Here is a 21,467-nt window from a genome sequence, read left to right on the forward strand (position 1 = left end):
GCATAACCTATGGAGAGTGAGGAAAAGCAGGGTGGAGCGACAGCCCACCTGGGAGCTGCACAGGGCAAGGGGAGCTCTCACCCCCAGCCAAGGGAGGCAGTGAGTAATTGTGCTAACCTGTCTGGGAAATCACCCTTTTTCCAAGGATCTGTGCAACCTGTGAATCAGGAGATCGCCCTCATGAGCACATGCTACCAGGGTCTTGGGTCCCAACCACAGAGATATGCAGATTCTCGGGAGCCTCTTGACTGGAGACTACCTAAGACTACCGAGTTCCTTGGGGGTGTGTTGCCTGTCATTGTTGAAGCTCCATTCTGCTCCATTCACAGTGCAAACCCTAGAGCAGTGGTGGCAGATCATGGCCAGACTGACTCTTTAGGCCGGACCCTGGACCCTGACCTATCCCTCTTCATGGGTGGGGTCTCTCTGTGGAAATTTCAGCAACTCCAGCCAGTGGTTTTACAAACAGAATGCTGATCTCCCTGGGATGAAGCCCCTGATGGGAGGGGTGGCCATGGTCTTCACAGATCATCAGACTTAGTCTTTCCCCTTACTGACTCTCAGGAATCCAGGCTGTCTGGATGAGTGGTATTCCCTCCAGTGCAGCACACCTCCTCCACCCAAGGGCAGCCAGAATGCTTCTTTAAGTGGGTCCATGCCTCTTGACTGGGTGAGACCCCTGAACAGGGGTCACCAGACACCTAATAGAAGAGCATTCCTGGCATCAGGTTGGTGCCCCTCTGGGATGCATCTCCCAGAGGAAGGAACAGGCAGCCGTCTTTGCTGTCTGCAATCTCCTCTGGTGACACCTCCAGGTACAGGAGGGACCCAGGCGAATAGGGTCTGGAGTAGACCCCCAGCAAACTGCAGCAGCCCTGCAGAAGAGGGGACTGACTATTAAAAGCAAAACAAATGGAAAGCAACAACAACAGCATCAACAAAAAGGTCCCACCAAAGCTCCTCCAAAGGTCAGCAGCCTCAAAGATCGAAGCTAGATAAACTCATGAAGATGAGAAAGAATCAGTGAAAAAATGCTGAAAACTTAGAAAGCCAGAGTGCCTCTTCTCCTTCAAATGATCACAGCACCTCTCCAGCAAGGGCACAGAAGTGGGCTGAGGCTGAGATGGATGAACTGACAGAACTAGGCTTCTGAAGGTAGATAATAATGAACTTCATTGAGCTAAAGGAGCATGTTCTAACCCAATGCAAAGAAGCTAAGAACCATGATAAACATTACAGGAGCTGTTAACCAGAATAACCAGTTTAGAGAGGAACATAAATGATAGAGATGAAAAACACAACACGAGAACTTCACAATGCAACCACAAGTATCAATAGCCAAATAGACCAAGTGGAGGAAAGAATTTCAGAGCTTGAAGACCGTCATGCTGACAAGATTAGAGAAAAAAGACAAGGTTATAGAGGAAAAAGAATGAAAAGAAATGAACAAAATCTCTGAGAACTATGGGATTATATAAAAGACTGAACCTGCAATTGATAGGAGTACCTGAAAGAGTTGGGGAGAATGGAACCAAGTTGGAAAACATGCTTCAGGATATCATCCAGAACTTCCCCAACCTAGCAAGGCAGGGCAACATTCAAGTTCAGGAAATCTGTAGAGAACCCCAGTAAGAAATTTCATGAGAAGATCAACCCCAAGACACATGGTCATGATTCTCCAAGGTTGATATGAAGGAAAAAATACTAAGGGCAGCCAGAGAGAAAGGCCAGGTCACCTACAAAGGGAAGCCCATCAGACTATAACAGTGGACCTCAGCAGAAACCCTCTCAGCCAGAAAAGATTGGGGGCCAATATTCAATATTCTTAAAATAATTTCCAACCCAGAATTTCATATCTGGCCAAACCAAGCTTCATAAGTGAAGGAGAAATAAAGTCGTTTTCAGACAAGCAAATGCTGAGAGAATTCATCACTGTGACCAGGCTCGCCTTGCAAGAGCTCCTGAAGGAAACACTAAATATGGAAAGGAAAAACTGGCCACTGCAAAAAACACAGTGAAGTACAAAGACCAATGACTCTATGAAGCAACTACATCAACAAGTCTGCAAAATAACCACCTAGCATCATGATAGGATCAAATTCACACATAACAGTATTAACCTTAAATGTAAATGGGCTAAATGTCCCAATTAAAAAACAGAATGGCAAACTGGATACAGAGTCAGGACCCATCAGTATGCTGTATTCAAGAGACCCATCTAACTTTCAGAGACATACCAAGGCCCAAAATAAGGGATGGAGGAAAATTTACCAAGCAAATGGAAAGCAGAAAAAAAGCAGGGGTTGCAAGTCTGTTTTATGACAAAACAGACTTTGAACCAGCAAAGATCAAAAAAGACAAGGGCACTACATAGCGGTAAAGGGTTCAATTCATCAAGAAAAGCTGACTATCCTAAATATATATGCCCAATACAGGAGCACCCAGATTCATAAATCAACTTCTTAGTTACCTACAAAGAGACTTAGACTCCCACACAATAATAGTGGGAGACTTTAACACCCCACTGTCAGTATTAGACAGATCATTGAGACAGAAAATTAACAAGGATATTCAGGACTTGAACTCAGCTCTGCACCTGATAGAGATCTACAGAATTCTCCACCCAGAAACAACAGAGTGTACAGTCTTCTTGGCAGCACATCACACTTAGGCCAAAATTGATCACATAATTGGAAGGAAAATACTCCTCAGAAACTGCAGAAGAGCTGAAATTATAACAGTCTCTCACACCACAGCACAATCAAATTAGAACTCAAGAAACTCACTCAAAACCACACAACTACATGGAAATTGGACAACCTGCTCCTGAATGATTCCTGGATAAATAATGAAATTAAGGCAGAAATCAAGAAGTTCTTTGAAACCAATGAGAACAAAGAGACAACATACTAGAATCTTTTGGAGACAGCTAAAGCAGTGTTAAGAGGGAAATTTATAGTACTAAATGTCCACATCAAAAAACTAGAAAGATCTCAGACTGATGCTCTAACATCAAAACTAAAAGAACTAGAGAATCAAGGCAAACAAGCCCCAAAGCTAGCACAGGAACAGAATAGAGATCTCAGAAATAAAACTGCATATCCACAACCGTCTGATCTTCAACAAACATGACAGAAACAAGCAATGGGGAAAGGATTCCCTATTTATTAAATGGTGTTGGGAGAACTGGCTAGCCCTATGCAGAAAATTGAAACTGGACCCCTTCCTTACACTTTATACAAAAATTAAGATGGATTAAAGTCTTAAATGTAAAACTCAAAACTATAAAAACCCTAGAAGAAAATCTGGGCAATATCATTCAAGACATAGGCATGGGAAAAGATTTCCTGATGAAAATGTCAAAAGCAATGGCAACAAAGCAAAAATTGACAAATGGGCTTCTGCTCAGCAAAAGAAACTATCATCAGAGTGAACAAGACAACCTACAGAATGGGAGAAAATTTTTGCAATCTATCCATCTGACAAAGATCTATTATCCAGAATCTACAAGAAACTTAAGCAAATTTACAAGAAAATCTCCATTAAAAAGTTGACAAAGGACATGAACAGACACTTCTCAAACTGGTAGACATTTATGTGGCCAAGAAACATGAAAAAAGGCTCAACATCACTGACCATTACAGATGGTTGTAATGACCATTACAACATGACCATTAGAGAAATACAAATCAAAACCACAATGAGATACTCTTTTGTGCCAGTCAAAATGGTGCTTATTAAAAAGTCAAGAAACAACAGATGCTGGTGAGGCTGTAGAGAAATAGGAACATTTTTACACTGTTGGTGGGAATGTAAATTAGTTCAACCATTGTAGAAGACAGTTTGGTGAAATCCTCAAAGACTTGGAACCAGAAATGCCATTTGAGCCAGCAATCCCATTACTGGGTATATACCCAAAGGATATAAATCATTCTATTATAAAGATTATATGCATGTGTATGTTGATTGCAGCAGTATTCACAATAGCAAAGACATGGAATCAACCCAAATGCCCATCAGTGATAGACTGATTAAAGAAAATGTGGTACATATACAATATGGAATACTATACAGCCATAAAAAGGAATGAGGTTATGTCCTTTGCAGGGACAAGGATGGAGCTCGAAGCCATTTTCCTCAGAAAGCCAAACATTGCATGTTCTCACTTATAAGTGAGAGCTGAACAATAAGAACACATGGACACATGGAGGAGAACAACACACACTGGGGCCTGTTGGTAGGGGGCAGGGGCAGGCAGAGGCAGAACATCAGGATAAATAACTAATGCGTGGAGGGCTTAACACCTAGGTGACGGGTTGATAGGTGCAGCAAACCACCATGGCACATGTTTACCTATGTAACAAACCTGCACATCCTGCACATGGATCCCAGAACTTTAGTTTAAAAAAATATAAGACATAAGGATTTTTGTCTTAAAGCCAATGATATATTATCAGATTAGAAATTATTCTTGCCATGCACAGTGGCTCATGCCTGTAATCTCAACACTTTTGGAGGCTGAGGCGGGTGAATCACCTGAGGTCAGAGGTTTGAGACCAGCCTGGCCAACATGGTGAAACCCCAACTCTACTAAAAATGCAAAAATTAGCCTATAATCCCAGCTACTTCAGGAGGCTGAGGCAGGAAAATCACTGGAACCTGGGAGGTGAAGGTTGCAGTGAGCTGAGATCGTAATACCGCACTCCAGCCTGGGCCACAGAGTAAGACTCCATCTCAAAGAAAAAAATGAAAAATTATTCTTGTTTGTGATTTTGCAGAACCCTTCCATCTGGCCTAATAATAATATTACTATTTTCTAAAGAATGAAGCCCTTTCTTAAAAGCTTAGTTGACTAGGGATATCATGGGGACACAGCTGACAGAACTTTGTATTAGAAAGGAGGCAGGATACAGAGTGTCTCTTTCAGGTATAGTACCTATTTCAAGTACCATAGGTCTATCTTGAAATGAATGAGCCACTAAGAAAATTCTGCTACTGACACTCAACACTATGCACTATGAGAAAGTTTCATAGACCTGCTGGTCATCAAATATTGTTTTCCTACCAGAGATCACAGCCTTGGCTTGCTGCTGTTTCCTATTTCTACATAATCAAGTGAATTTCCTTAATGTGTTAAACCTTCTTTCATTTTAACAGAAATGGTACTCTTAAGATATTATGGGTTAATGGAGCTGAATTAAAATCTACTTGCTATCAGCTGCTCCCCTGGTCTACAGGAATTTTCTTAGTGTATTAAATTTGCTTCTTAATTCTGCTTTTTTTCATCTTTTGGTCTTTTGCAAACATGTTTTGAAATATTTCAGACATACTACTAGACAAAGAATAGTATAATGAACACCTCTGTTCATACTGTCCTGCTTGCTTGTGAGTTAAAACACCAGCAATAGAGCTAAAGCTTCTAGAGATCCTTCTCTCACATCTGCCCATCACTTTCAGTCATTGGTTTCAAATATTCTTTTTTATTTTTTTGTTTTTTGAGATGGAGTCTTGCCCTGTCACCCAGGCTGGAGTACAGTGGCGCAGTCTCGACTCACTGCAACCTCCACCTCCTGGGTTCAAGCAATTCTCCTGCCTCAGCCTCCTAAGTAGCTGGGATTACAGGCACATGCCACCATACCTGACTAATTTTTATGTATTTTTAGTAGAGACTGGGTTTTACTGTGTTGGCCAGGCTGGTCTCAAACTCTAGACCTCAAGTGATTTGCCCACCTTGGCCTCCTAAAGTGCTGGGATTACAGGAGTAAGCCACTGTGCTCTGCCAAATATTATCTCATTTTTAAAAAGCAGTTTCACTTGAGACACTAAAAGCAAGTGTCCTAATCAATACTGAAGAAGAAAAATATTTTATTAGATTATTTGCCCTTTCCTTTCTATCTTGAGAATACATTTTCTCAAAAAAGAGTAGAATCTTCAGATTTGTCCATAAGGGTACCTTGAGACATTTTCTTTGTGTTACAGTGAAAATGGCTATTTTGACAACCTGGAAGGTAAGAAGCTAGGCTAAGTCTTATTTTTGTCTATCCTGTCTGTCACCAGGAAGATTTCCTACCTTCCCAAAGATTAGTGCTCCACTTTGCCCTGTGTGGATTTATTTCATTGAAAATTGCTGCTCATGGCAGATATGTCTGCAACTGGTCCTTTTATTTATCTTCAACTTTCTGTCTTGTGGAGGTTTTCTAGGAGTTTCCTGGACCGCTTAGAACTGACTAGAATATCCCTCTTTTACTTTCCCTCGAATTATCCTGTTACACTTAGGTTCCCCCCCCCCCTTACTTGTTCATTCTGACTGACTTTTGCTCTGTTAAAAATGACTTGGCCTAAACAGTAATCTGGGCCAGGTGCGGTGGCTCACACCTGTAATCTCAGCACTTTGGGAGACTGAGATGGGGGGATCACGAGGTTAGGAGTTCAAGACCAGCCTGGTAAACACAGTGAAACTTCATCTCTACTAAAAATACAAAAATTAGCTGGGCATGGTGGTGGGCACCTGTAATCCCAGGTACTCAGGAGACTGAGGGAGGAGGATCACTTGAACCCAGGAGGCAGAGGTTGTAGTGAGCCAAGACTGCACCATTGCACTCCAGCCTGGGTGACAGAGTGAGAGTCCATCTCAAAACGAGTAATTTTAGGCCTAAGTTGTCCTTTTCTTCATTTATTTTAGATTCAGGAGATTTATGATTTAAATTTTGACATTGTGATCATTACAATTAAAACACATTTTAAACTAATAGTAAAAATATTTTCTATCTAAGGGAACAAGGGCTAAACCTATTATAAAGGATTGCTCACTGTGGAAATAACTGATTGTCATGATGTGGTGAGTTTTGCTTTGCTCTGCCTATATGGCTACGTGAAGCTCCTTCTGGTCTTAACTGCCTGGACAAATCAGTGGCCTTACAGTAGCTGGTACTGTTGGAAGACTGGCCTGTATTTCAGTGGATTTGCCAGCTTTTGAAGAACCCATGCTGATTTCTTCAGAGGTTTGCATGTTTTAACTTCTTTCATGCAAATGCTTTTAGCTACTAAGATTTTTATTTTACACTGTGTATTTTTCCATGGAGTATGGTCATTCTGGGTTTTGAGGGCAAGGCAGCAGGGTAGAGCTGAGTTGAAAAGCATAATATGGCTCATCTTTTCTTTTGTGTGTGTGTGTTCTGTGCTTTTATGAAAAAGCTAATTTCAAATCAACGTTAAACTAAGTTGAATACAAAGTCTGTGAATAAGGCCTGGTGGCCTCATTTATAAAAAAGGCCAATGTTGTCTTTGGCCTTAAAATTTCAGGAAGGGCATTTCAAATGGCTTTGCGTTTGCATGTTTCAGTGCTAGAGTCTAGGAATAGACTCTGGTGTCCACTGTAAGATGTTCTTCCGCTACCAGAGAATCAAGTCTGTGCCATAGGTCTTTCCGGGGTTAAAAAAACTGACTTCCGCAAATTCTCCATCCCCTGCCTTTGGCTTGGGCCTTGCATTTTCTGCATCATCTCGGTTAACGGTTATTGTCATGATGGGTGTGGTACAGTTTGACACACCTGTGTCCATACAGACCACCAGAGAACATTCAGCGTTGTCCCCTTTGTAGCCAGTTTCTTCGTCAAGCTCCCGAAGAGCAGCTGCTTCTGGGGTTTCATCATCATCTATGAGAACTGCAGGGAACCCTATGCAGTAACCACCCATTGGTGGTCAGGACTGTTTGACCAGAACCATATGCTCGTAGTGAAGTGTTCTCTGCAGCATGGGGATGACCACTACACCATCAGCAGTCTGTTCTTTTCTGGTTGTACATTTCACTGAGTCCCAAGTTCTAGTTTTACCAATAGGATCCATGTATGTTGTTTGTTCAGGCTTGACCCATTTTCCTTCTGAAATTAACTCCTCTGAAATAATATACTGTGGCATTCTGAGAAGATTCTGCTGATTCGTGGCTCTCCCTTTTCAGGGGAGTCTTTACAGCCCTCAGGAGAGTTCACCCCCAAGATGTAGGGGTGAAGAAGGGAAGAGGACAAAAGAACTGCTGGAGGCAGCAGTGTCAGCAGATGCCGGTGCCACGGCTTGAGACACCCCACCTCCTGAGGTGCTAGAAGGATGTGCCATGGCTCATCTTTTCAAGGCAACCAGTATTTATCAAGCCACTCTGTGGAAAGGTTCTGGGGATAGGATGGTACCTGTCCTTTAAACTGGAATGATCAGACTCAGTGGAAAGAGAGTTACAGTAGTTACTTGAACAACTGTCTCTGATTATAAAATAAGATAGAGTGATAAATACACTAGAATATAGATAAGCTATTGAAAAAAAGTAGAAACTTAATTCTACCTCAGGATATCCAAGAAGACTTCATTCCAGAGTTCTTTGAATAGGACTTTAAAGAGTAAACAGGAATAGAAAAGCCTTGGAAGGACAGAAGAGGGGAGTATTCTGGTTTCTGAGTTACATAAATAAGAACTTGGAAGCTTAGAAGTGCCTGGAATATCTAGTGTGAGTTGAAGCATTGAGTGCATTAAGGAATAATAGTTTGAGCCAAAGTCAGAAAAGAATCTTGATGACAAATCACAGACAGCGGTGAGTGTGAGGCTGCGGAATTGGGGCTTGATTCTTCAGGCCTGATTCTGTTTCATGCCAGCAGATGTGGGAGAAAGAGGGTTTCCCAGCTCATTGTCGTAATGAGCCACTGTGACTAATGGAAGTTGCATACTCTTACAGGTAGGTTGGAGTGAAGTTCAGGTAGCTGAGAAATTCACAGCTCAAAGAACCTTCTGTCTTCCTTAGAGTATAAAAATTGACTGTAAGTAGTCAGAAGTCTCTTAAACAAGAATACCGATATCAAAAGCTTCATTTTAGAGATTACTTTTGATGCAAATATATTTTAAAGCCATCTGTTTGAGATTTGAAGTAGTCAAGGTTTTTCTCATATGTGTTTCACTTTATCGTGTGGTGGCTACCCAGTTAAATATATTCCTGAAGAGTGTTAGTGTGAGGGAACCAAATTTTTGTAAATTGAGTCATTTTAAATCAGCAAGAATATTTTTGACTAATTTCTATTGTAATTAATCTGATTATTTTAGAGCAAGACAGCATCCATCCCACCCGCACACCTGTTCTGTCCCCATGAACTTATGCTTTAAAATTTTTTTCTTGTCAACACCTTGAACTGAGAAGTCAGTATTAAAATCTTAACCTTTACAACACACTGATTTTTGCCATTTTCAGATAACAAAATTCCCTACTATTCTTAATTTAGAAATAACTTATGAGAGTGGATTTGTTTCTAGTTTATCTTTTTGCTTGCTAAAGAACACAAGTTGTTTAGGTCTAGGATGGGGTTTAGCACACCTTTTCTGAAAGGGCCAGGTAGTAAGTATTTTAGGCTTGGGAACCATATGATAACTGTGCTTGTTGTAATGTGGAAACATCTATAGACTGTACATAAGTGAATGGGCATCGCTGTGTTCTAATAAAACTTTATATAAAAAACAGGCAGAGGTTGTGGTCTGCTGACTCCAGTCCAGAATTTCCTTCCATTTAAGCTAATTTCATATCTAAAAGAAAAGACAAGGTGTCAAATTACTGCATAAATAATTCCTATAACGTAGGTACCTATGGCTTACAGAGACTGTTGTTTTTAAGCACTATGTTGCCTTTATATGTATAATCATAATTAAAAAATTCTTTCATCCTGCTCTACCTTTTCCTCAAATATTTTGACTGCCCGTCATGTACCAGATGTTAGGCTGGGGATAAGTGGTGAACAGGCAGAGGGGCCCCTGCCCTCATAGATCTGTAGACCAATACAGGGAGCAGACAGTAAGCAAATAAAGTAATTCTAGGCTGTGATAAGCACAATGATGTTATCAAGCGTGGTGCTGAGAGACAGAATTGGAGGGTAGGGGGTTATGTACATAGAGTGTTGAGGGGAGGCCTCCAGGAGTTGAAGTTGAAGCTGAGACCTGAAGCCAAGAGGATTTAGTCATGTGAAAAACCTGATGGGTCAGAACACAGTCATCCTCCCCTTCTTCCTCCCAGGAATGTCAGTCAGTATAGACGTGGATAAACGGCTCACATTTTCAGAGGAAATATTAAAAGCTATTTTATAACATGTTTTCCCCTCTTTTTAATTTCCTTTTTAGGTAATACTAAAAGAGAACAAACAAATTTTTGTCTTCTGGTTAACACATGCACATACCTTCCGAGCATACATTGAAGTGTTGGCTACCAGAATAAAAGTTTTGGCTACCAGAATAAAAGTTTTGGCATTGTGGCCTATATTTAGAGCCTTTGGGATGTGTGAAGTTTGTTAAGCATTGTGAGTTCGTTTGCATCATATAAAGTTGAAACCGCCTGTGTGTTTGCGTTCTTATGGAGCTCCTGAAAGAACATGCAGTGGGAGAGCACCCTCTGCTGGCGACTGTCACTCACAGTGCTCTGCCTACTATAGCCAGTGTGAGAGGCGAGGCTTTCCAGGGGGTGTGCTCCAGTGGTCAGGCTTTGGGGTCTCACAGGCCTCCCACTGTCATATCACAAGCTCTTTAGGTCATACTTGGAAGAATATTCATAAATAAACTTGTACATCCATAGCTCCTGTGCTCTGCTGCATTTTTTTTTTTTTTTTTTTTTTTTTTCCTGAGACGGAGTTTCACTCTTGTTGCCCAAACTGGAGTGCAATGGCCTGATCTCGGCTCATGGCAACCTCTGTCTCCCGGGTTCAAGTGTTATCCTGCCTCAGCCTGAGTATCTGGGATTACAGTGCCTGCCACGAGGCCTGGCTAATTTTTGTATTTTTAGTAGAGATGGGGTTTCAGCCTCCTGCCAGGCTGGTCTTGAACTCCTGACCTCGTGGTCCACCTGTTTCAGCCTCCTAAAGTGCTAGGATTACAGGCATGAGCCACCATGCCTGGCCTAATTTTTGTATTTTTAATAGAGATGGGGTTTCACCATGTTGGCCAGGCTGGTCTCAAACTCCTGACCTCAGGTGATCTGCCTGCCCCAGCCTCCCAAAGTGCTGAGATTACAGGCATGAGCCATCACGCCCAGCCTTTGCTGCTTTTCTCTTATCTGTGGCCCTCTAATTACCAGTGCTCTTTGCTGGACTGGTTACTGATGCTTTGATGGCAGATGAGGAGGGTGGTGTTGACTGAGTGAAGCTCTTGTGTTTTCACCTGCTGTCTTTCTCAGCTAAGAACCCAGCTAATGCTGCCTCTCACTTCAGTGATACATGCTGTTGACAGATGCACAAAATAAATATAAAGTGGATATATATGTGGTAGCATTTTGAATCTTTGTACAGGAGGAGCATGTCCATGAAGTGATCATCCTGCAGGAGCCTTGACCTAGAGGAATTCACTGTGTTGGCTAGGTTTGGGGTTTTTCATTTCTGTTCTCTAAATGTTTTGTTTGTTTTTGTTTTGTTTGTCATTGTTTGTTTTTCATTTTTATTTTGTCCCAACATTTTCCTTTATGGTCCACCATTAGATATTGATCAGTTGAAGCTCATTTTAAGACTCGTTGGAACCCCAGGGGCTGAGCTTTTGAAGAAAATCTCCTCAGAGTCTGTGAGTTGATGCTTTGATTGTAATTATCTGCCCTGTTGGGAGCCTCTGCCACTTGCCTTCTACCAGTCTGTACTTTGACCTGAGTGTGTTTGTAAGCACACATGCCCTTTGTGTGATGACTTCCCGGATGAGTGAGGTATAAGAGTGTGAGTGTGTGCATGCACGCATGTGTATCTGCTTGCATGCACAAGTGTGTTTTATTCTCTATCTGGGTGCGTACTAAGATCATGGGAGCCTCTGTTAGGCAATAGTATCCCAGTAAAACAATGAGATTTGAGATTCTAATTAATTCCAAGAGATTAATGCAAAATCTATGTCTGCGTCCTCAAGCCTTGACTTTCATCTTTCTCAGAAGTTTCACATATACTGTAGAGCTTTTTTCACTTTTTCTAGTGTTTGCTCTCAGAGCATCAGCTTCACCATGTATTTAGACTAACTTAATCACTAAAAGAATAAAGTGTACATTGTCTGCACACTGTTGCCCTCTTCCAGAAGTTACTTTTTATTGTTTTAGAATAGATACCTACACATCCTATGTAATGTGTTTGTTCCCAACAGGGGTACCTTTCTACCCAGTCCCTAGACCCCTTAGAAGAAACAACTCCACTCCTGATACCTGAGATCCACAGGAATGTGATTATAAATTTTCCTCCTATAGCCTTGTAATTTAAATTAAATAACCCTAGAAAGGTTTTGGGGCTAGTGCTTTCTTGCCTCTAAGCAGGGACTTAGAAGCCATAGGAATGTGAATCTGGCTTACTTGTGCTACGATTTCCTGCTCTTGGTCATTTTCTTGGGCCAGAGGCATAAGAGAAGCCATGTAAGCCCAGCTTTTCTTCCTTTTTCCCTCTATCTGCTGCCAGGCAGTTGAACAAAAGAAAAAAACAGGTATGGAGCTAAGCTCCAGTTATGCCTTCCTGGATTCTCCTCCCAATATTTATGACTGAAGGAGCCCTTTGCCCAGTTGGGAAGACTGCTGGGTAGCTTGAGGCAGGCATAAGCAGATGAGTTGGAACTGTTCATCATCTTCCTGACAAAATAAAGAATATCTTCATCTGGTATGTATCTGGTACATTTCTTGAAAGGATCACTAAGCCCAGTGTATTTCTCAACCTCCACTCTGAATTTTGTTTCATTTACTTATTTAAGATAAGCAAAAGCCCAGAAAGGCAGTAACTTTTCCACGTCACGCACTGAGTCACATGACAGAGCTGAGTACAGATCCCAGATGTTCTGATAACATGATCCAAACTATAATCTCATGTGATTACACACTATTTTGAAAGTCATTGTCAGTGTTACAACAATGTCAACCTAAAGAGATTTTTTTTTTCCTTTATGATATATAGAAGCTGGATTAGAGTGAATCAAAGGTATCAGCTGATGCTTACTTTAAAAAAAAAAAATGTTTTGCTTAGAAAGACTGGCTAGTAAGAGGACCTGAGGGCAGATGGAGAGCTGGGAAGGAACTCAATTAATAAGTAGTGCTAATGAGACTAAGCACATTCATTCCTTCCTGAGAGTGACTCTTAGCAGCCTTTTCTTAGTCTCTTCTTCCATCCCAACCATCTGCCCTACAGATATGTGCTATTAGTCACAAGGTGTTCAAAGTATGGGTAAATGCAATAGTATTTATCTTTCATTAATCCATCACTTATTTTTAAGAAAGAAACACTGGGTGCACAGCCTAATAATGGGAGGTCCCTCTGCAAAATGAGACACAGTATACATTTCAACAGCTCTACTGAAATTAAGTACCAGAATACAGAGTTTAATCAAAATAATATTATATTGAGTGTAGGAGTAAGAAGGTGGGTTTTTTATTCCCCCTTCATAGTTGTGGCAAGTGGATAAAAGTGGTTTAAACATCCTAAGGGGTAGACAAGATTAATTTGATGTTCATCTTACTGCCCAAGTACCTGTTTATGTTAGAAGCACATGGTATATGGGAACAGAATGGAAAAGTAAGGCCAGGTGAGTAAAACTGTTCAGAGATTTTAAAAATTAGAAAAAGGAAAAAAGACATTAGTGAAGGAATGCTGTAAATAGAAAGCCAACTGCTATTTTCATTCTCCTGGAAAGGGTGAAGTAGGGATGCCGATAATTATGAAGAAATTGAACACTGAGTAAGAGAATGCAGTATGGATTGAGAACCTATTAGGATGAGCCTTAGGAAAAGGTATAAATGACTCATGATGGAGGCCAAAGATAGAGAAGTCATTTGGTTGATGTCCCAGTGTCTGTAATAAAGTGTGAAAGAACAAGAAGATCATACTAAAGCAGAAGCAGACTGGGCATAGTAGCTCACGTTTGTCATCTCAGCACTTTGGGAGGCTGAGGCAGGAGGATCACCTGAGGCAGGGAGTTTGAGGCCGCAGTGAGTTGTGATTGTGCACGGCACTCCAACCTGGGAGACGGAGCAAGACCTTGTCTCCAAAAATAAATAAAGTAATTAATTAAATTAGATAAAAAAAGCAAAGACCTGGCTCATTCACATTTTCCTCCAGAAAAATAATCTTCCTAACCTCCTGACAGGAAAGGGGATATACTAAAACCTGTTTGACTAAAGGAGATAAAGACAGAAAATGTGCAGGCCAGGTATCATTCACAGAAAGGAAGGGGGAGGTGGCAGGATTTTTATATTTTAAGACTCAACTGGTAGTCTGCTATTGCTGGTTTACTTTGTGGCCCCTTTTATTTCTCTTGGCATGAAAAGTATTGTTCGTTATGTGATTTGTTAAAGGTAACTCTAAATTCTGTTATCTAAACTTCTGACAAAGAATTCTATCATCTGGTCTGTTACATTTCTTTAAAAGACCACAAATCAGAGTGTATTTCCTATCCCCTTTGGAATGTACTGGCCTCTGCCTTTGTGCTTAGGGAGCATGAAAGGCATTGTGGAGCACATGGCTCTCACTCTCTGATGGCCAGCCTTAAACAGATTACTGCTAAGTCATCTGGCCACTAGGAAGTTCAGTTCAGAGGATGAGCTCAAGTAGAAAAATTATTCAGGAAAGCCACAAAGAAGTAAAACTGCTTGGCCATGGTGCTTATTGGAGATGACAATTCACCTAAATGAGGGAATTAGTAGTTAATTAAAAGGGAAGAGAAAAGGGGTTTATTGAATTACACTGAAGATTTTTAAAATCTCATCACTTCTGCTTTTAGTAGGAACATGATGAACAGTTCTTACAATATTTTAGAAGAGGGCGAGTTGTGTTAGCATTGGTGGAACAGTTAAAAGAGAGTAGTACAGCTTACGTATGTGCCTGCGCATGTAGAAAATCTCAGCTCTGCCCTTGTCAGATACTTGCAGAGTATTTTGCAGACTTCTCTCCAGCTGTTAAGTGAGGGTAGTCTGTTCGCTTGTTGAAGAGACTTATGGAGGAAATCATGGGGCATGCTATAACACTGTCAGCAGCCTGTGACGTCTATTTTGCCTTTGCCATTAGCCTCTAACCTTCTCCCCATCTCCTCTTTCTTCATTTACCATTTTGTGTCTATGGCAAGTATTTTAAATGTACCACTAACTAACGTCTTTGAAATGTGGCATTGCTTATTAACCCAAATGCCCACCTGTGTCTTAATTTGGAGGGGTGGTGCCTTAGAGAACCTGTGCTGAAAAAGTTTAGTCTCTTCCTGGAATGGATACGTTGGATATTTTATTTTGTTCAAAGTTGAGTCAAAATTTTTGGAATCATCTATATTTCTCCCACAAACAGGTTTTGGCCATCAGTACTTGAAAACAGTTCTCTGGCTGGCATCCTGGATCAAGGGGCAGTCCGTTTCCAGGGAACCTAAAATATTTAACAGTAAAGATGATGCTAAAACCAAAGAAAAGTAATTTTTCTTATCTGCATGGCCAGTCACTGGCTACATGCCTAGTTACTCATGTCATTCAGAGAAGCGTGCTTTTAACATGCAGCCTTGGGCTCGCGGGTAGGGTGAAGGGTGGGTAGGTTTTTTTTGTTTGTTTTGGGGTGGCTTTTTGACCGTTTTAAAAACTTGAGTTGAAAATTATTTTTTGCACTGTATGTTTAACAATGCCCTTGACTAGGCATCTAAGATATTAACCAGCTTCAGCAGATTATGCGTCTGACGGGAACACCCCCTGCTTATCTCATTAATAGGATGCCAAGCCATGAGGTGAGAACAAAGAGACTGTACAGGGATGTCGCATTCAGAAGCCACATTCTCATTTTATTGCCACTGTATAACCGACACGGTTTTAAATATCACCGAATGCCTGCATGTGCCTCGAGGGCTGCCTGTGTGCTATTGCAAGATGTTGACTTTTGGGATAAAATGTCATCCAGTCCTGTGAGATTGGGAATATAACTAGTAAGCTTGTAAATGGAAAATTGTTATTTTTATATTTGGTTTTGTGAATTTAGTGCTCGTGAGGCTGTTTCTTGGTAGGTGCTATGCCTGTAGCTAGGGTGTGCTACTATCATGACCTTCATCAGAAGTGTAGTTAACTGTTTAGCATGCTTTCTGATTCATCCACTTTTTTTAATGATCAAAAGAAAGTTATGTAAAAAAATAAAAAACTGAAATATCCAGTACTAATAGGTACGGTATTTAAAAGAAAAGACACAATATAGAATAAATAGGAACACTTTGATATGGTTAGGTGCCTTCTTTATTCTTAACTATTTAGTCTAACTCTTGCTTTATTATCAGGGGAGATTGGGGCACTTATTTCTTTCTAAGATAGCCTAATATTTTGGGGAACCAGGCTGGCATCACAGAGGGTCCTTCCAGCAGCTTTGTTTCTACTTCAGCTATATTCAGGTAGTCTTTTATTTTTATTAAAGGGATGACTGTTCTCTGAATGAGATAGTTCTCTTACCAGTTTTCCCTTCATCTTTTTATTTACATGTTCAAGTAGAAAGGGATCACAGCCATTTATGTATTTAATTCCTAAAACTTTCTTTTCAAATCAGAAAGATTCTTAATTGCTTTTCAAAGCAGACCCTTCCTCCTGACTCAACATGCAGTAACTTAGAAGGTGAAGGCTGGGCGTGGTGGCATGCACCTGCAGTCTCAGCACTGTGGAAAGCTGAGATGGGAGAAGCAGTTGAGCCCGGGAGTTCAAGACCATCCTGACAACATAGCAATACCCCAGGTCTACAAAAGTTTAAAAATTAGGACATGATGGCACATGTCTGTACTCCCAGCTGCTTGGGAAACTGAGGCAGTGAGCTGAGACTGTGTCTCTAAAAAAAAATTATAAAATATAGAAGGCAAACTTGCCCGAGCAACCAGATTTTTTTTTTTTTTTTTTTTTTTTTTTTTTTAAGAGAGGATCTCACTCTTTCACCCCAACTGGAGTGCAGTGGCACAGTCTTAGCTCACTTGCAACCTCCACCTCCTGGGCTCACACCTCCTGGGCTCCATCTCCCTGCTCAAGTGATCCTCGCACTTCAGCCTCCCAAGTAGCTGGGACCACAGTCATGTGCCACCACACCTGGCTCATTTTTTGTATTTTTGAAGACAAAGTTTCACCATGTTAGCCAGGCTGGTCTCAAACTTCCGGGCTCAAGTGATCCTCCCACCTCAGCCTTCCAAAGTGCTGGGATTACAGGTGTGAGCCACCATGCCTGGGCAACCAGAACTTTTTATAACCTGTGTGTGTATGTATAAACATAAATATACATGTATACTTTTACTGTTGGCCTGTATTAAAACAGGAATTTTAAAGAGGTAGTTAAGATAGACAGCAGACTTTGCCTCTGAAGGTGATAGTGGGATAGCAGATAATGTTTATTGAACTCTCACTTGGAACCAAGTACTGTGTTAAAGTCGTGGGTTCTAATTTTCACTCTAACTTATGAGGTAGGACTGTTACATTAAGTTTATATTAACTTTGTACCAGTGTTACTTTGTTAGCAAGGCTTAATGTTGATATCCTTTGATGTATTAAGAGCACTACTGAAGTCAGCACTATCAAAAGACTGTGGGTCCAAGACTTTCTTTGGGAATACCAACCCCTCTACCAATTTTAGCTGTTTAAGAAGGCTGTCTCAGAAAGGGCCACTTCTCATATATCTTGGCCTCAGTTTTTAAACTCATTCTGTGATCAGAAACCTAATGAAAGAGAATTTGATTGATTAATATTCTCATTCACTTGAAATGCAACTGTGAGAGATAGCAGTAATAAAGAAGGTGATGATCATAACTAGGGAAGATAGGATGGCAGCAAGGGAGAAGCTTTGTCAAAGACAGTTATAAACATTGGAGTTAGTGGACTTTGTCAGTTAACACTTCTTCCTTAGCAGGACCAAGATTCTTTCTTTGAGGGCAGTAACATTATTGAACAAAGTCATTCTGAAAACCCTTGTTTTTACAGGCAAGAAACTATATTCAGTCTTTGACTCAGATGCCGAAGATGAACTTTGCAAATGTATTTATTGGTGCCAATCCCCTGGGTAAGTTGACCATAGCCTCACCTCATGGATATTGAATTAGTTATGATATAAATTAGGGATTTGAAGAAGATTTTCTCCTTTTGACCAAATAAAATATCATTAGTTGAATCTTGGAAGGTGATAAATGTGGCTTTTATTATCTGTTTGTGTTGTCAGATTTTTTTTTTTCATCACATGAGATGCTTATATGTTTATATGATCACAGAACTTTGTGTTGGGGGAATGGACAGGTACACTGGAGAAAAGAGATAAAGTAATGGGAATGTTGAGAGAAAAGATTGGAGAGGCAAGAAGAAGCAGGTACAGAAGAAAGCCTATAACTTATTCACAACGGCTGTGGATTTATGATGTCCCCGAGTGGAGGATGGAAACCACTGAAGCACAGGCGGGAGTTTAGAGGAGCCACCCGGGAGCTCCCTGCAGAGTGCTCTGCTCTACTGCTAGCTGCCGTTGCTGCAGATCCTGTCACCTTCCACACTCGTGTACATTTCCTCTCCTTTCTTCTTTCTCTGCCTGTCAGAGGCATAACCATCCTTTCCTCTTTGTGGAGGTTATTTGCTACCTAAACTTAGAGTGGCTTCATATTGCCTTCAAGATCCTTGGCAGAGGGAAGTGATGGCGGCAGCTGAAGATATGTATTGCCTTGGCTAAAAAATGAGTTGTTTTATTCTTTTTTTTTTTTTTTTTTTTTTTTTTTTTTGGGTTTGTTTTTTTCTCTTTTTCTCTCGTTTTAAGGCAGTGGGACAATCATAGCTTAAGCTTGAACTCCTGGGCTCTAGTGATTCTCCTGTCTCAGCCTCCCAAGTAGCTAGGTCTACAGGCATGCATCCCCATGCCTGGCTAATTTTTAAAGAGTTCTCTGTAGAGACAGGGTCTCACCGTCTTACTCAAGTTAATCTCAGACTCCTGGGCTGATGCAGTCTGCCCACCTCAACTTCCAAAAGTGCTGGGATTCAGACATGAGCCACTGTGTGTGGCTGACTATATTCTTTGAAGGGGAGATCTGATGTGTGCTTCAGATGGCCCCTGAAAGCTGCTTTGCCTGAGGCTCTCATTCCCTGACTCTAGAATAGAGTACAGTGGACAGTGCTGTTTAATGGCAGACACAGAGGATCAGACCAGGACCTCCCTGCAATAGGGAAGGGAGCTATGCTATGATAATGGGTATAATCCGCCTTCTCACTTTTCTGAAGATTGTATTGTGTGGCATGTTTTAAAATCTCACTGCATTTCTTTACATCTGTGTGGATCATCTCTCTGCTTAAGGGTCTTGGCAGCTATGCTTCAGGTTTAGTTCTATCTTTTTGAAGGCTGACAGCCATGCTAACCTCTTTAGAAGCTGGGGTGAAGGCTAGGTGATTTTACCTTTTTAAGTACTTCATCCATAGTGATTATGGAGAGGAATTTTAGTGTCGCTGTGATAATTCTTATAATAGCAGAGATGCCTCATGCTCTTTGAAATATTGGGCAGTTGTGGATGAGTTCATGTCAGCCTCAGAGACGGAGAGTATGTCATATCTCAGCGGGGTCGCTTTCCTGCCCAAGGATGAATCCACAGTCTCATCATGGGTAGGTAGGATTCTACTGAGATTGGTTTAAGTTTGCATCTGCCCTGGCATGCTCTCCTTGGCTTTGTGTGATTTCTTTGAGCTCTGTTATCTAATTCAAGGATCTATGAGAAGCTCTCTTTGAGCCATAATTACTATAGGATTTTGGGAAAAGATGTTTTGTTAGCTCTTGTCTGTCATTCTGTTCTGAATTTGTTTCAATTTATAACCCCTAAGTTTTAAATATGGCAGTACTCACTGGCACCCTGTTAACAGACCCAAAAGGATTTGTTAATTCATTTTTTGGGGGCAGAGGGGAGATATTTTTGTTCCAGCAGCTTATTTAGGTCACATACGTCCTGATAGGTCTTCCCATTCTTTGAAATTATGACGTTTAAACTTCCAAAATAACTGGATACCACTTTGCTAATGAGCTGAATGGAGGCTTTGGTCCATCTGGTACACAGCACTGTACTTCTCAGCATTTAAATGTGCCTTACAGCCCATTGCCAAACAGTGATGTCATATAATGAGGCTCCCCTTGCTGGGCAGATGGAGCACAGTGCTACTATCACAAGCTCGTGCCCAGCATGTTAACTGAGCAGGAGCATGTCAGCAATATAAATATTAACAGCTCTATTTTGTCAGCCACTGACTTTGTTTCACTGCTATTCCCAAAACATGAATTAAAACTTAAATTACCCCTTGATGTTAGTGTATATATTTATCTGTCAAGGTCTTTTTTTTTTTTTTTTTTTTTTAAAGAAATGGCATCTCACTCTGTCACCCAGGTTGGAGTACAGTGGCACAGTTATAGTTCACTATAACCTCAACCTCTTACGTTCAAGTGATCCTTCCTCTTCCATATCCCAAGTAGCTGAGACTACAGGCACAAACCACCATACCCATCTAATAAGATCTTTGAGGAATCTTTTTCTTACCCCTGACCTTATTGGTTATAAGAATATGGTACTTTTTTCCCTAGGGGTGGCAGAGACTTGTCATATAATCTGTGTTTAATTATAAAGTCAACAGCTGATAAGGTTTCTTTTTCTAAGAAGAGAAGACCATCAGAAGAATATATATTTTTGTGTGTGTGTGTACACACACACACACACACACACAGGTCTCCAAGCATTCACCTAGTACTCTAAAGTGTAAACTTATGAGCTTGAATTGACACATGAATATTCACTTTGTTTCTGTATCCTCCTGAAGCTCATATTTCTCCAATGGATTACTCTGGAATTCAAGCTGCAGAACAGGGGTGTTTTACAGCCTCCAGTGTACATAGCAGTAGACCTCTTTAGGAAGCTGTCTTCTTCACTACTCACCCCCACCCCCTCCACATTTATAATTTGCAAAGTCTCAAAAGCCTGTTTCACCATAGCGATAACTGGTTATGTGGCAGTATGTATCCTCCCAAGTGTTACCATGCTGAAACACAAAACATACGCATTTGAAAGATAGAGTTAGAAAAATCACCATTTTGAGGCCGGGTGCGGTGGCTCACGCCTGTAATCCAAGCACTTTGGAGGCCAAGGCGGGCGGATCACCTGAGGTCGGGAGTTCAAGACCAGCCTGACCAACATGGTGAAACCCTGTCTTTAAAAAAAAAAAAGAAAAATCACCATTTTGTAACCCCTTATGAAATAATTGCTTTTGGGATGGAAACCCATTGAATGCAAAAAACCATAAGTGAAAGGAACAGTTATTTACCTGATACCAAAATATCCCACAGGTTACTTGGCTTGTTCAAAGGGGAAATATCTTAACCCAGTGATCAATTTTAGCTCAGTAGTAGGACAGATGGCCTGAATACACTGTCACATACACAGCATCATCTGTATTTTTGCCAAAAATGTTTAACCTGATTATTAACAACAGTTTTGACCTAACTTCTGGTTAGGGGAAGTACAGGGGAT

General features: G+C 40.9%; 1 protein-coding gene and 1 pseudogene across 7 annotated transcripts in view; one reads left to right on the plus strand and one right to left on the minus strand.

Moving 5' to 3' along the window:
* The window catches only part of MAPK14 (mitogen-activated protein kinase 14), an 82,147-nt gene that overhangs the window by 55,829 nt on the left and 4,851 nt on the right, over positions 1-21,467 (plus strand). For 5 of the 7 annotated variants that reach the window (XM_032253546.1, XM_032253548.1, XM_032253550.1 and 2 more), the window contains 2 exons: positions 11,485-11,564; positions 17,917-17,995. In XM_032253546.1, coding sequence (XP_032109437.1) covers positions 11,485-11,564; positions 17,917-17,995 — 159 coding nt within the window. Of the gene's footprint in view, positions 1-11,484; positions 11,565-15,630; positions 15,711-17,916; positions 17,996-21,467 lie in introns of all 7 variants that reach the window. The other 2 variants (XM_032253547.1, XM_032253552.1) reach the window with 2 other exon arrangements.
* Positions 7,291-8,362, minus strand: LOC116533682 (annotated as a pseudogene).

Source organism: Sapajus apella, unplaced genomic scaffold (assembly GCF_009761245.1).
Source record: "Sapajus apella isolate SASKATOON/1434 unplaced genomic scaffold, GSC_monkey_1.0 scaffold83, whole genome shotgun sequence".
In the NCBI taxonomy this organism is placed as follows: domain Eukaryota; kingdom Metazoa; phylum Chordata; class Mammalia; order Primates; family Cebidae; genus Sapajus; species Sapajus apella.